This window comes from Leptinotarsa decemlineata, unplaced genomic scaffold (assembly GCF_025532065.1).
Source record: "Leptinotarsa decemlineata unplaced genomic scaffold, Ldec_3_MD MMD2_tig00004307_RagTag_RagTag, whole genome shotgun sequence".
Classification (NCBI taxonomy): domain Eukaryota; kingdom Metazoa; phylum Arthropoda; class Insecta; order Coleoptera; family Chrysomelidae; genus Leptinotarsa; species Leptinotarsa decemlineata.
Genome location: NW_027412606.1, coordinates 16,156,844 through 16,171,603, shown reverse-complemented (window position 1 = coordinate 16,171,603; position 14,760 = coordinate 16,156,844). Strand labels below are relative to the sequence as shown.

General features: G+C 32.2%; 1 protein-coding gene across 3 annotated transcripts in view; it reads left to right on the top strand.

Moving 5' to 3' along the window:
- Positions 1–13,689, top strand: part of p130CAS (Serine_rich_CAS and FAT-like_CAS_C domain-containing protein p130CAS) — a 97,331-nt gene extending 83,642 nt beyond the window's left edge. For all 3 annotated transcript variants that reach the window (XM_074179080.1, XM_074179078.1, XM_074179079.1), the window contains one exon: positions 10,737–13,689. In XM_074179080.1, coding sequence (XP_074035181.1) covers positions 10,737–12,007 — 1,271 coding nt within the window. In that variant the 3' untranslated portion in view covers positions 12,008–13,689. The remainder of the gene's footprint in view (positions 1–10,736) is intronic.
- Positions 13,690–14,760: the final 1,071 nt, after the last annotated feature.

Below are 14,760 nucleotides of genomic sequence, written 5' to 3'. Positions count from 1 at the left end.
GGATGCATCTTCCCGTTTTCTACCTCTCTTTCGAGTAATAGGAACCAATTTTACGAGGCCATTAACTAAAGCTCGTTTTTCTTTCCATGTTAGAGCCCAGAACCTTTCATACATAGTCTTACGTTCCTCATCTGTTATAGAATCACATTTTAGCAATCCTCTTTTTTTTGAAACACATTTACATCGGCAACCGTGTTTTCTTTTTGCTTTCCTTATATCATATATCCACTTATCATTAACTTTCTGTTTGCCATAATACATTTCTTCTCTTTCACGCTTCTGTCTGTTGATTTCCACCTTCCATTCCGTTTCATTGACTTGACATCTCTTTTTTCTTTTCACTCTACCATCATTACTTGACAAATCGGAGTCAGAGTATGACACAAGTCGTTTGGGTGAATATTCATCTTAACTAATACTTTTTATATCTGTTTCGTTACTTTCTTGGATTTCAATGTTAATTTTTTGTAACGTCGAAGCCGTTTCCCCGACATCTTTGATGGTATCTGCTTGAAAGATATGCGGCAAAATTGGTCAGATCCTCTAAAACTATGTTATTATCTAATGTGATTTCATTGGGTTGAAAATCACTTCCGTCAATAGCTTCATTATTGGATAGGAATATAATAGGTGTATTTTCAATAAACTGCTCAACAGACTATATTTTAGGGCCACTCATGCTGATTTCATTTTCTTCTTCATTACGTCCAGATATATTTTGATTTTCATCTGTTTGCATTTGTTTTTCCTTTGTTGTACTCAAAACCATATCTAGAATTTTTTTGGACCGCGACATCTGAAAGAATATGTTACGATTAGTTCCTTATTTTTGAAAAATGATATCTAACGAAAGTATTCACAAGGAGTTAACAGATTTTCTACAATTAATTGAGTTTTCTGGACATCCACAGTGATACGAGAATATCTCCTAACTCCAATTCTCTCTTCACGGCTTATTTGTGGGTTTATTAAAGATTTTAAATCTTTTCAGACACTTGAACTAATATCAATATTACATACTTACCGTTAAACGCCCTTTTCAACCAGTTGCACACCTATTTTTGAACTATCAACACATTTAAATCGACCCAGATCCGTTAGGTACAACAAACACGCTTGAAATGGCCACTTAGGACGGAGTTACAAGACATGCCTACCTCATTTTATGTCTGTGGAGTTACACAATTTTCTAAAATGGAAATTGTGACTGAATTGAAAGATTGTAGAAAACCGTTTTAGGACAGGCGGTTACTTGGGCTTCGGGTATAATAGGGAGTTAGGAGCTTTGCTAATCAAGGCGACGATTAATCATTTATATTGAAAATTTATTGAAGTAATATAAGAAAGTTGTCAACATTTCAACAAACCTTGTCCCTTGCCTTAGGAAATAATAGAATCCATATCCTGAATGATTTTCCAATATGCTGTATCAAATGAAAATTATGCCGTTTTTCCAACACTTCTGGTTATACCGAAAGTTGGTACCTTAATTCAAATTTAACACCCTGTATATTTACACATTTTTAAATACTTGGCATAATTCTAAGGTAAATTTTTATAATACACCATATAGCACACCCGGCTAAGAATATGTGAGTCCAATTTTTTTTTTGCTATTACTGGTTTCAATTTTCGACATCTGCGTACTGCTCCAACAATGGCAGAATTTTTTTTAATAAGTTTGTCAATATGTATGTCCCATTTCAATGTATTGTCAACATGAACACCAAGGTACTTTATTTGCATAGTTTGTTTTATTTATGTATTCTTATAGAAATAATTTAATGTTATATCTTGCTTATTTTTTTGATGAAACGTAATAAATAAATTCAGTTTTATTTGGGTTAACTGAACTAGTTGGGTTTTTATTTGCAAATGAAAGTAGTGTATCATACCTGTGTATGTATCGTACTGAGCAGACGTTATTGTCATAGTGCTGCTAATAATAGGCAAAAAACGTAGGAAAACGTACTCTGAAATGTGTGAAACTCTCTGTAAGTGATCATAAACTATATTTACATATTCTCTATCATCCTCAAAATTGTCATTGAAATCTGTTGAAAACATTCATTTTTTTAAATGCCATCTCGTAAATGTAAATGCGAGGACGAACTGCAAACGATGATTAAGTCTGCTGTAAGTAAACTATGTAGCTCTGAAGAGTTTATTGGTTCACTAACTGAAATTCTAACGAAAACAATCACTGAAAAATTCAAGGAAAAATTTCAAAGATTTGAAAAAGAAAATCAACGTATTGCGAGTGAACTCAAAAAACAAGATGAAACTATAAAACTGTTAATAAGTCAACAAGATCGGGTAGCTAGAAATCGTAACATTAGATTATATGTGGTGCAAGAATGTGATAAGAAAAATTTACTGGGATTAAAGCCTGCAATATTAATTTATACGCTGATGATACCCAACTTTACTATAGTTTCCTTCCACAAATGGTGGATGATGCAGCCAATCTTATTAATAATGATCTTGGGGTCTTCGCAAAAGCTGCCAAAGACAATTGCCTACTTATTAATCCTGAAAAATCAAAAGTTATGTTGTTTGGAAGTAGACTTCAGCGTAAAAAAGTGTAGGACTCTATCAATATTATGGAAAATAATAAGAAGCTGGAAATAGTTAAGGAAGCAAAAAACCTAGGAGTAATTATGGACCCTGACTTGAGATTTGAAAAACATATAAATAGACAATTATAACAGGTGTACTGTAATCTGAAAATGATAAATAATAATCAACATTTGTTACCCATTAAAGATAAAAAATGATTATGTGAAAGGCTAGTTTTATCAGCCTTAAATTATGCTGACTCTCTCTACGGCCCTAATTTAAAAACAATTTAACAACTCTATAAGAAAAAGATACAGAAACTGCAAAACTCATGTCCGAGATTAATCTAGAGTATTAGAAGGCGACTAAGAGTTTCTCATAAATTGAAAGAAATCGGGTGATTGAATATGGATAATAGAAAACATCATGCTGTTGTTCTCTACTATGAAATGATTAGAAAACAAGTTCCCTCTTACTTACATAAGAAAATAACTTACCGTACAGATGTGCATAATCCGAATATTCAAAATGAAGGCCTACTGACTGTACCTCCCTTTAGAACGGAATATTTTAGACGTCAAATTCATCAAATTCATTCTATGTACAATTTGGTTCTGAATATTATAAGAACATAAAATGCTCACAAATTCAGACAATTTTACAAAGAACATCTTCTTGAATCTCAAATTTTATAGGAATGGTTTTTTTTGTAACTTTTTAGCGAAATATGTTCTTTTTTTTTCTTGTGTCATTACACAGGTTTGTTGGGGTTAAGTGGAAGAATATTTTCTGTCTTGTTTACATAACAGAAAATAAACTTCGCCCTTTATTTCCATATATGAACCTTGATTTCTAATATTTATTGTATTCTTTTGAATGTGGAAATAATAAAGACGATTATTATTATTATCACCGTAGTGTGCGCTAGTCAGGCCCTATCCCCCGAAGCCCCGATACATTCGGGAGGGCGCGCCAGCATTATCAACCAGTGACCACTCCCCACACCGTGGGGTAAGTGATCATTGGGTCCGAGAATCATGTGCCCTGAGCAAGCGCAGTGAGCCAAGAATGACAGCCTTCTGCATCTGTGCGGCTAAGATTTTTGTCTTAGTGCGGCAAGCCGGTATGATTTTAAGATTCGAGAGTAGAGAGGGCATCATTCCACCAAGGACTCCAATAATAAGAACAACAATCTTGACAGAATGATCCGGATAGAGTCTGTAGAGTTCGAAGAGAAAATCTCGATATATAATCCTTTTTTCCTCCCCTTTTCGGACGATATTGGTCTCGCCAGGAGCTGAAAACTCCATGACAAATATCGTTTTGCTCTGGTGGTCGAGAAGGACTACATCAGGCTTGTTAATTTAATTTGGCAAGTATTTTGTATGTAAAATAGGTACAGAATTGGACCCAAAACTGAGCCTTAAGGAACGCCTTAAGGAGCCTTCATTAAATGTCTGCGAGAAGTCACTTCATTTATTTCAGTGCAAACAGTTCTTTTAGTGAAATATGAAGTTGAAAAGATCATTTACCCTGCCTCTAATTTCCATTGATTCTTTTTTTTTTATAATTTTATGATCGATAGAGTCCAAAGCCTTCTTTATGTTCAAAAATAAAGCTTCTACAGCTAAACAGCTAGAGAAAATACTCAATAATGTTATTGGCCTGTAATTTTCTGGGTCTTCAGCATCATTATTTTTGAATATGCATGTTTCAATTCATCGGGAAAAATACCTCTTGTAAATGAATCATTAATTAATTCACTCAATGGTTTAACTAATAGGGGAGAGTGTTCCACAATCAGACACAAAATAGGTGTTGCTAAATATTAACCTTATTTATTGAACAATCGAAAATATGATTGTCACTAATACAAATTAGGGTTGTGCATAAGATTCTATGGTAGAACATACATCATAAACCAAAAAAACAATTCAAAAAATGTTTGTTTAAAAATGAAAGGACAGTTGTCTGATTGTGGAATATACATGTTTCACATCCAAACAGGGTATGTTCCACAATAAGACAAAAGTTTTAGTACTGTTTTAATGAACTTCTAAGGCTGAAAAATTAACTCAAAACTTCAAATATGATTGTTGCCGTTTTGTTGTTCCCACGTGTGCTGGTTTTGGTAACACCATCTTAATGTTTTCCAAGCATACCAAAGAGACATCTTCTATTTCGGGGTAAATGAAGCTGATATCATATTTAACGGACTTTCTCAGAAATTTAACCTAACATTCCTTATCTCTTTTACATAATACTTCAGCTATGTAATACATTTTTTTCTTTTCGTCTATAAATTCTATCAAAATAAAATCGACAACTTCTGGCTCTTTATTAAGCTTGTCTAGAAGAGGTGGTGGATCGACTTCTCCTACAAAATCAATATCATCATCAGAATCTTCAGTTACAAGCATCGCCGCGTTCCCAATTTCTTCGGCTGTTGAGTCTTCATCGAATCCTACTTTTCTTTTCATGATATTTTTCTTCTTCAAGCTTTTTCTTTCTCTCTCTATCTGTTAAATTTCCAGGGCATTCTTTTCTGGAGTGTCGGTGGCGATATTACTTTTAGCTTTTTTTCTCTTTTTTCTCTGATTTGTTCGTTCTTCAGCTTTTGGGTATCCTTTGAATTCTTACGGACTTACGAAAGTTTCTGTGTTTTGATTTTGTGTGGAAGTTGTGTGTGAATTAACTGATGCTGAAAGTGAGTAGACTGACATAATATTTTCTTCAATACAGCTTGATGTTGATGGTTGATATGTGGTCGGGCTTCTTCATTGTTTTGATCCACATTTCCACATCCACATAGTAATATTATTAATACGAAAAAACTACTTTTCGGGGAGTAATTTAATTAAGAACTCATTATTTCTTGTGAAATTGAAACAACGATAATAATCGTATACGTTTTGTGGAGGGTATATTTATGAAAATTCTTCGTTACAGAGCCCTGAACAAAATTTTAAATAAATTCGAAACGCTGGCAAGAATGTAATTGCTTTTTTTCAAGAAAAAATGGATCCTGTCACCTAAGGTATCTTTGGTATGAATTAGGATAACATTCCACGTATTTTTAGTTTAATATTCCTCTTGAAGATGATCACTTGGTGATCGAAACACGTGTCGAGGTGTTAAAATAACAGTTTGGTGTTAAGATAAATCTCCAGTAATATACTAACTGTAAATGTTCATTGTTCATTACTTTTTTGAAGCTTCAATTTCAAAAACGTTTCAGAATTGTTCAAAATGAAAGAGAATGGAAGAAGATGAGAACGTGGAATATCAACGAGAAACATGAAAACCATGTTTGGAACTTCTTTTCCTTTCATCATTCCTTGAATGTCATAACTTTCAGTGATGTTCTTTTTCTAATTCCTTCGAGCAGTTTACTGAGGACCAACCTTGGATAGAAACCTTCACAATCTACACTCCCTCTTTGGGATTTTGTTTTTTGTTTGTTTTCTGTATCATTCATTAAAGAAATACTCGTTATCTATCCTCTGCATCTATAGATAATCTTTCCACATTGATCCACATCAGTTACGCTACTAATCGCAAAGTCGTCATCTGTAAATATGAATTTATCGAAAGGATAAATCGATTTTTCTAATACATAATTAACACAATCAGCTATATCAAAAATTCAAACGGGTATCCCAGGGTGTTCTAAAAGCCATGTTTGTAAGGCAGTATTGTAGAATGATTTGAACGAAAAAACACAGAGACATCTAACGGTTGCATCTTGTTGGAAGTTTGCGGTGGTAAGGTCATTTTCCTTTGCTAGATTCATTCCTTCTATCAACAGATGACTCTCGTGATTGTCAAAAATCAGGAGGGAAAGGTTTTGTTTTGTGCTGGACGTATGTTCAATGAAGTGCCTCACAACGCTTGGAAACAATTCACGAGTCATCCATCCAAAGTCGGAAACCAATCCCATACGGTGCTCCATAAGTCACTTTTTTAATGGCACGAATTATGTTCCACAATCAGATGCTGTCTGAAGGTGGAACTCAAACAGTAATACAAAATTAAATTCAACTGTGAACTCCATACATAACATACAAAAGTAAACTCGCTCATAAAATGTCAATAAAATAGCCCAAAATCTGATCAACAGATTGTTTTTGTACTACTAGTTCCAAAAGAAAAATTAAGGCTTATAATATAAAATCAAGGATAGAAAAAACTTACCTAAGAAAACAAGTTTTTTGTTGAAAAAAATGCTCAAATCCAAAAGAATAGCGTTACAACTTTGTTTACCAAAACTGCGTGTGTAACCCTACTATCCGAACGAAAAACATCGAACTCGCGGTTGGAATTTCAAAATTACATGCTTTGTCTGATTGTGAAACATGTCTGATCGTGGAACATTCTCCCCTATATTTTTCAATTTAAAAATGATAATCCGTAATGTTTCATAAAAGAGCAGAAATTCAAAAATATTGCATTGTTTTTCCACACAAATTATAAAAACTAATTCAAAAAATGTTCGAAGATATTTCCTTAAATTCTAGGCATTTATTAACTCTCTTCATCAAATTGTTATTTACAGCAAGGCAAATTTCATCAGAATGTAGGGTATTGGATGAAATTTTCCATTTATCGTTTATGAGTACTGTATCATTAAATAAAATTGAAATGGTATGGAAACAAATGAAGGTAGTTATTGATTTATTGATGTAGTCATTTGTATAATTGAATTTTATTAATTCATTAGCAAAATGTCCTGTTTAGGTTATACAAACGGTATCCGGAAAAACCCAAACCGAATAACTGTGGTAAAAAGGCTGTTGAAAAATTGGTTGCATTATGAACTATTTCTTCCAAAAATAACCAAAAGAAAGCCTCAGATGGATAATGAAGATCTGGAAATAGGTATTCTTGGATATTTTGCTGTTCATCCGAATGCGTCTTTGAAAAATTTTGAGAAAAACCTACCAGTCAAACCCAGAACCGCTCACCGCATTTTGAAAAAGCATAAATGGAAATCGTTCAAATATCATGTGGTACTTCATCTGAAATACACGGATTTGCATCGTCAAATTCAGTTTTTTGAGATCCACATTTTCTCAAAAAAATTATATGGTGTGTTGTTGAAACTAAGTTTACTAAAAATGGATTATCAATCGTCATAATTTAGATGTTGGGGTTTTAACGTTTTTTTTAACGTTTTTTTTATGGTGAAGGATACTATAAACATGCTACAAAATGTTGATAGTTGCAGTGAATAATTCATCAATTAAAGATACCGAAAATATTTGTTTCCAACAAGATGGAGCACCGCCTCATAATTGAGTGACCATAGGCCTATTACTCGATCAATTATTTTATGTTAGGTGGAACGTCAATAATGGGTACAGCATATATGGAAATCAAGTTTTCATATTATGTATGGGGACATATTGAAAATATTGTATATGCAGATCCTGCAACTATTGAGGAGAGTATTGTTAGAAAAGTTTTAAAAGCACCCAGCGTCCTAGATACCGATGAAATCAATGGTGCTGTAAATAACAATTTGAAGTCAATAAGTGCCTGAAAGTTATCGAAAATTTTTTCAAACATATTTTGAAATTGTTTTCATATTTTGTGTGAAAAGACAATGCAATATTTTTGAATTTTTGCTTTTTTATGAAACATTTTTTCATTCATTATTCATTTATTGAAATCCTGTATTTAATAAAAACCATAATGGTAAATTGATAGCTCTAATGAACTTTCAGTAACTGTTCGAAATGAATATTTCGTATTCTGAAGTTTTATGGTGGACATGCACATGCTTTATTTATTCAAGAAAAACTGAAATAAGTCGTGAATAGGAAATAGAGAAAGTGATATAGGGAATGTTTCATGATAATGAATCAAAACCATCAGGAAATTTCAAAATTATCCTAAAACTAGTTTTGTCCCATTTTTATATCTTCAGAATTAGTCATCGGCATCTTGTATAACATTTTGGAACTGATACTTCCACGATACGATGGAATGAAATATTTTGATAAATTATTAATAGCTTATTTATGTTTTCTATCAAACTTTTGAATTTTATTGGGAAATCACCGAATACTTTGCCGAATACCTAGTTTTTTAAGTAAACAAATGAATATCTCGATTACGGTTTATTTTTGGTTTAGGGTGTATTACATAAACTCATAATAGAATTATGTGAGGTTTTAAAAAATGTGAAAATATACAGGGTGTTACATTTTAATTTAGGAAGTTGGGAGATACCAACTTCCGGTATAATCGGATGTGTTGGAAAAACTCCATTATTTTCATTCAATAAAGCATATTACAAAATACGGCTAACTGACAGTCATAGCGCTGTACCCTGTAGATACACTTGTCAATTGCAAGAGGAGTAACTTATGTTGGTTATAGAATTATTTTAAATTTTTGAGAAAGAAATGAAGACCCTTCAAAAATGAAGGTACAAATTTTAGAACAACTTATTTTTTCTGTAAAGATAATTCAACTACTTATTCGTATAAAAAAAAAGTTGATCTGTTAACATTTCAGCATATTTGTGTTTTAAAAAAATCCAACGAATAGATGCTTTTTTAACTTAGATGAATTTTCTCATTCTCCTCTCAAATAATAATTTCGTAAAGCTTATGGAGAAGCAACCATGTTCAATATGGCCTATATAAGTAATTGTATTATATAATGTAATGAAGACCCCCATTATTGATATAAAATTAACCAAAAGTATCATGGTGTACTCTAAAATAAATATAATAATTAAATTGTTGTATATACCAAGTAAAAGTGGTGTTTACATTGATTATTAAATCCATTTGCAGTTGGCAAGTGTTGCGATAGTTACTGAAATTATTGACAAATCGGTTCTATCAATTACACTAACCAAATGGCCATAAATCTATTTTCAGAAGCTATCTTGTGTAAAAGTTGTACAAAAATTCTTAAAGCTTAGAGAAATCATTATTGAAATGTAAAGCATATATCATTTTCATACAAGCTCTCTCTGGATTTCACATCTGCTTTCACAGTAGTTTAGGACAAATTTTAACAAATGCATATAGGAACATTCCTTGATAAGCTTCGAACCAAGTCTAACCGATCTCAAACCATAAGTAAGTGTAAAATTTTCAAGAATGTTTCAAATTCTTAGTTATTGAGTGCTAGTGCAAGTCGTAATGCAAATTATGTATCAATTAATTCCGACTAAACACGCCTGAAGATGCCATTATATAGTGAAACACGTCGTTGTTTTGTAAACTGTGAAAATCTCACAAAAAAGTGTTATTTGAATACATGGAGAAATGCAAAAAATACCATGATTCTGTTGAAGTGTTTAAGAATGTTTATGAATATCCCCGAAATATGCTTAGAAATAGTGTAACATGCATTTTGGATTTATACAGTGCTCTCATGAAAGTCAAATATTAAAATACTTTGACCTCGAATTATTTTCTAAAGAGCAGCACCTCAAACGTCGTTCAATCACCGTGTTTCATACCTACATCTGTTGCAATATATGAATGTTGGAAAAAAAACACATCCGCAAGTACAAAAATGGTTAGATATTTGAAAAATAGAAAAAATTGAAAAATAGAAGTGGAGATATGTCTGTACTGGAACCAATACTGAAGAAAGTCTTCAGCTACAAATGACTTTTCGAAAATGTTATTTTGTAACAGAGCATGTGAAAAGGCCCACTGAAGTTGTTTCAAATCTATCTCCTATTATAAAAATAAGTGAAGTGGAGAATATTGGTAACAATTACTAAATTCAATAAGAAAATTGGAAAAAAAATTTTGAATAATTTTTTTCAAATATTGTTTTTTACGATCAATCCCAAATTTTAATAATAGTAATATATTCATAACATGATTTCTGCAAATTAGTTTGGTATAAGATTATATCCAGATAAGTCATACCATTTCAGCTCTGACTCTTTTAAACATTTCGTTCACAATTCAATGAAAGGCTCAGATCAGTGTGCAGTTCAGTTCAATACTTTATTGATTAAAGTATTTTTATACTTATAGATCTTGGATCTTTTCAGGCAGTAAAAGCCTGAACCTTTAACTCAGTTTTTATCATATTCAATAAATATTCTTCACGCTACAAGTATTATCGAACCATTTTCTGAAGTTTTTCATGAATGTGTTCACTATTTATTTTCAATAAATGAAGGACTTTATTTTCAGGTAATCCCAACAACCAACTAACCCCTTCAAGTTCAGCAAGTTCCCTTACGGCAGACTCTTTGAGTTCATCTAATCGAAGCAGCTTGGCCAATATGCCAGACTATGATGTTCCTAAACCATACGCCAGAGGCCCTCAGATAGTTCTACAAACGCCTCAACACTATGATGTCCCTTCGCAACTGACTAAAGAGCTCCCACTCGAACTGAACTCGGCTCTTGAAAACTTGGAGAGACTACAGACTGACACAACCAGCGCAATATCTAAACTATTAGGTTTTGTCGGACATCAGTGGAGAACCAAGGAGCGCTTGGAGCCTAGTTTGATGGAAATCAAGCTGTCAGTGACGAGGCTGCGTGTCTCGCTACACGACTTAGCAGAGTTTGGAGAAGGGACCCTGGGAAACGCCGCCCGGGCTTCGGATAAGAACTTGGCCGGAAAGCTAGCACCACTAGTTTCTGCCTTGAAGCGTTCTGATATTTTGGTACAGGAAGCTTCAGAAAAATTAGCCAAGCACAATTGGTCACTTGAGCTGCTTTCAAGACCTGCAGAGGAAGAAAAAATTAGAAAGCCTGATGAGCTGGAACAACTGGTCGCCTGTTCCAGAGCCCTAACGGAGGACATCCGGCAAATAGCATCTTTCATTCAAGGTAATGGTCTTTTGCTGTTCAAAAAGGAGCAGCAAGGCAACAGCGAGTGGGTTGAGGAATATGACTACGTAAGCTTAGACTCAAAAGAGAACATGGCTAAGAACCACGCGGAAATTCTCAAGGACCTTCCACAGAGCCTTCGCAAAGGTTATGACAACTGTGTTAAGATTGCTGATTCAATTGCTTTTGATAATGATCATAAATCTCCTGGTTTAGACTCTGATGATAAGCAATTGTTGACATTTTATGCTGCACAGGTTGTTACACATCATACCAACCTCACAAATGCTATAGATGCATTTATCAAGACTGTAGAGCACAACCAACCTCCTAAAATATTTCTGGCTCACGGAAAGTTTGTAGTACTGAGCGCACACAAGTTGGTACTCATTGGAGATACGGTTCACAAAAATATTTCTTGTAGGGAGATCAAGGAGGGGGCTATAAATTGTGCCAACGCATTATCTGATGCTTTGGCGAGCAGCGTAAACAAAACTAAGCAGGCAGCTATGCAGTTTCCTTCTGTCACAGCAGTCCAGGAGATGGTGGACTCTATTGTGGATATTTCGCATGCGGCGAAAGCTCTGAAGGTGTGTCTGGTACAGGCTGCAGTACCCCTATAACTTTTCAGGTTTTTATAATTTTGTTGACAGTTTCCCAAAAAAATCAGTAGGTGAAATAAATGATCAAATTGCTTTGTTTAAAACCATTATGAATTACTTGAGCTATTGGTTAATTCCATTCCTGTTGTACGAGTAGACATTGGAAAATTGTTTCTTTCCAAAATGATCATTATATTCGAATCAGTGAAAGTTTTTACATATTTTTCAAAATTTGGAGTGAGATCAACGAATGAAAAACTGTTATTCTATAAATTCTGTATGTGATATTCTCCGTTATTGAATTTTGCCCTAGCATCTTTTTTTCGGGCCATCTGATTAAATTTGAATGTATTAGGTATATTTAGTTTCAATAGGCAATAATATTTCCAGTTATTCGTTACTGAATTTGGTCCTAGCATTTTTAAGTCTGACCAAATGATCTCAATTTGGATTTAAAACATACGAAACACATTTTGATGACTTCATTAATATTTCTGATTAACAATTGTGGTGCACAATCTCTCAATAACTTCGGGTATAGTATAGAATGAAATTTTGTTATTAAAAAAAAAATGGAAAATATACCTGTTCCTTAATTTTTATTTCCGAGACTCATGTAAATGATTTGAAGTGTAACTGATGAATTTATCCAGAAATCTGTATATTGTAGAAAGTTATCTATGAAAGAGGTAGAGTCATTTAAAAGATCAGTTTGAAAGTTTCAATATTTCCACATAGCTTATTTTCAAATGGAAAATATATTTGTTGGTTTAGTAAATTCTTATGTAATTGAAATACACTTAAAAATTACTTAGAAACATGATTTATACTATTCAATAATTGCAAGCAATTCTCAAAAATTCCAGGGATCAATTTTAAATTGTAAATTTTTTGGTTATTTGAACTGATTTTCTTTTTTATTGTATTCAATTGCATTAAATTGAATAATATCAAAAAAAATTATAACAATGCAATTTGTGCTATTCTGAAATATTCAATTATTACTTATGAACATAATGAATTGGAAATCATTTGTAAAAACATTTACTACAATTTCAGTTGAATTTTGGAATGTATGCTTTTATATAGATTTTATTTCTCACTTATTATGGGATGTTGTTTACTTTCAATTTATTGATTATATTATGAATAATAACTTTCTGAATAATTGGCAGTATTCAAATTAAATAATCAAATTATGTATTTATTTAATCCTTCTGATTCTCATAAATGGCTATGATTTTGATTTAAAAATTCAGTTAGCGGAAAAGTCAGCAAATGATTAAAATTCAACTGAATTGAAAGAAACCCGTCATTTTCAAATAGTGGATATATGATTCAACTAAAATTATTATAAATAAAATCCGTAGTGGTCTGAGATTTCGGTAATAGAGTGATTTTTGTTATCTAGTGAGAACATTGTTCAAGATATTATAATTTTACAACTTTGCTATCCTGTTATAACTATAATTGCTAAAATCAACATTGCCATTGCACAAACGAAAAACCGGTGATGATTCATTCAATAAAAAAAAAATAGTCAAATAAATTATTTTACTTTTTTTATTTGACCGCATTGGAACATTGTAATAAGTCCTTTATTTTTTGAACATTTTTATATTATTTAATTTGTTATTTATTATTTTAGTTGTATATAATTCATTGTGAGTTACAGATTTTAAAATAAAAGTATTTGAATAGTTTTTTTTAGTTTTTTTATTTAGTTTTTAATCGGCATTTAATTTCAAAGAGAAATTTAATAGAAATTTGATTCTGGTGTAGGTTGAGTATATCGCCAATTATGCCACAGAAAAGAATACACATTTTCCAGATCATCTCCCTGAGTAACAGAAGCACTCATTTTATTAGAGTACCAGAGCAATCAGTTCTATTCCCCAACATGATACAGATTTGGAAGAAAAGGTATGAGATAGTGGTTAACAACCTCACAATATTCTAATGTAATGAAGTCGACACAACTAATTCACCCAAAAACTTCGATTCGGCAAGTTTTTTGATGCGTGTGTTTGGATGAAATGAATTTTATTATTGAAATATTCTAAAGCACAAAGTAACTAACGAAACGCACAACTTAATGCTAAAATCCATTTCGATATAAGGTGGTCAACATTAATCTGACACATTTTAAAGAGGTTTGATGAAATGTTGCCTGGTTCAAAAATATTTGAACTGATTATTTGGAATATACATGCATAATCACATTTTAACTTTTTTCATTTGTGAAAATTTTAAATGTGTCGGAATTTTTGTAGCTTACCCTTTTTGATGCCAGGTAGTATGTATGTATATTTTTATTTTTAAATACTAATACTTATAGCTAAGGCGTATGTTGTTATGCTCGAATGAATTTTGTGATCCATTCTCACTCAGGAACATTCTAAATCATATTTTTGAGTGGATGATTATAGGTACATCATGTTGACCTGTACAAAGTAAGTCAATGGCTTCATTTTGAGGCTCAAATATTTAACAATAGTGAAGTAAACATAATAGCAGTACAATTTTTCAAATACAGTAGTCATGATTAAAAAAATCGACTATTGGTTATTTTTATATATCAGGAATTATAAACTGCAAAGCAGTGACAAAATTTATAGAAATTTGTTAGATTTCATTATTTTAGATATCACTATAAAATTGAAAAATCTTAAACAACTGAAAAAAGGCATTTTGTGTATTCTGAAAGTGACGGTATAGGCTAGTTCACAAGTTGAAAAGCGTAATAATTTTTATTACTGGAATATAAATCGCCA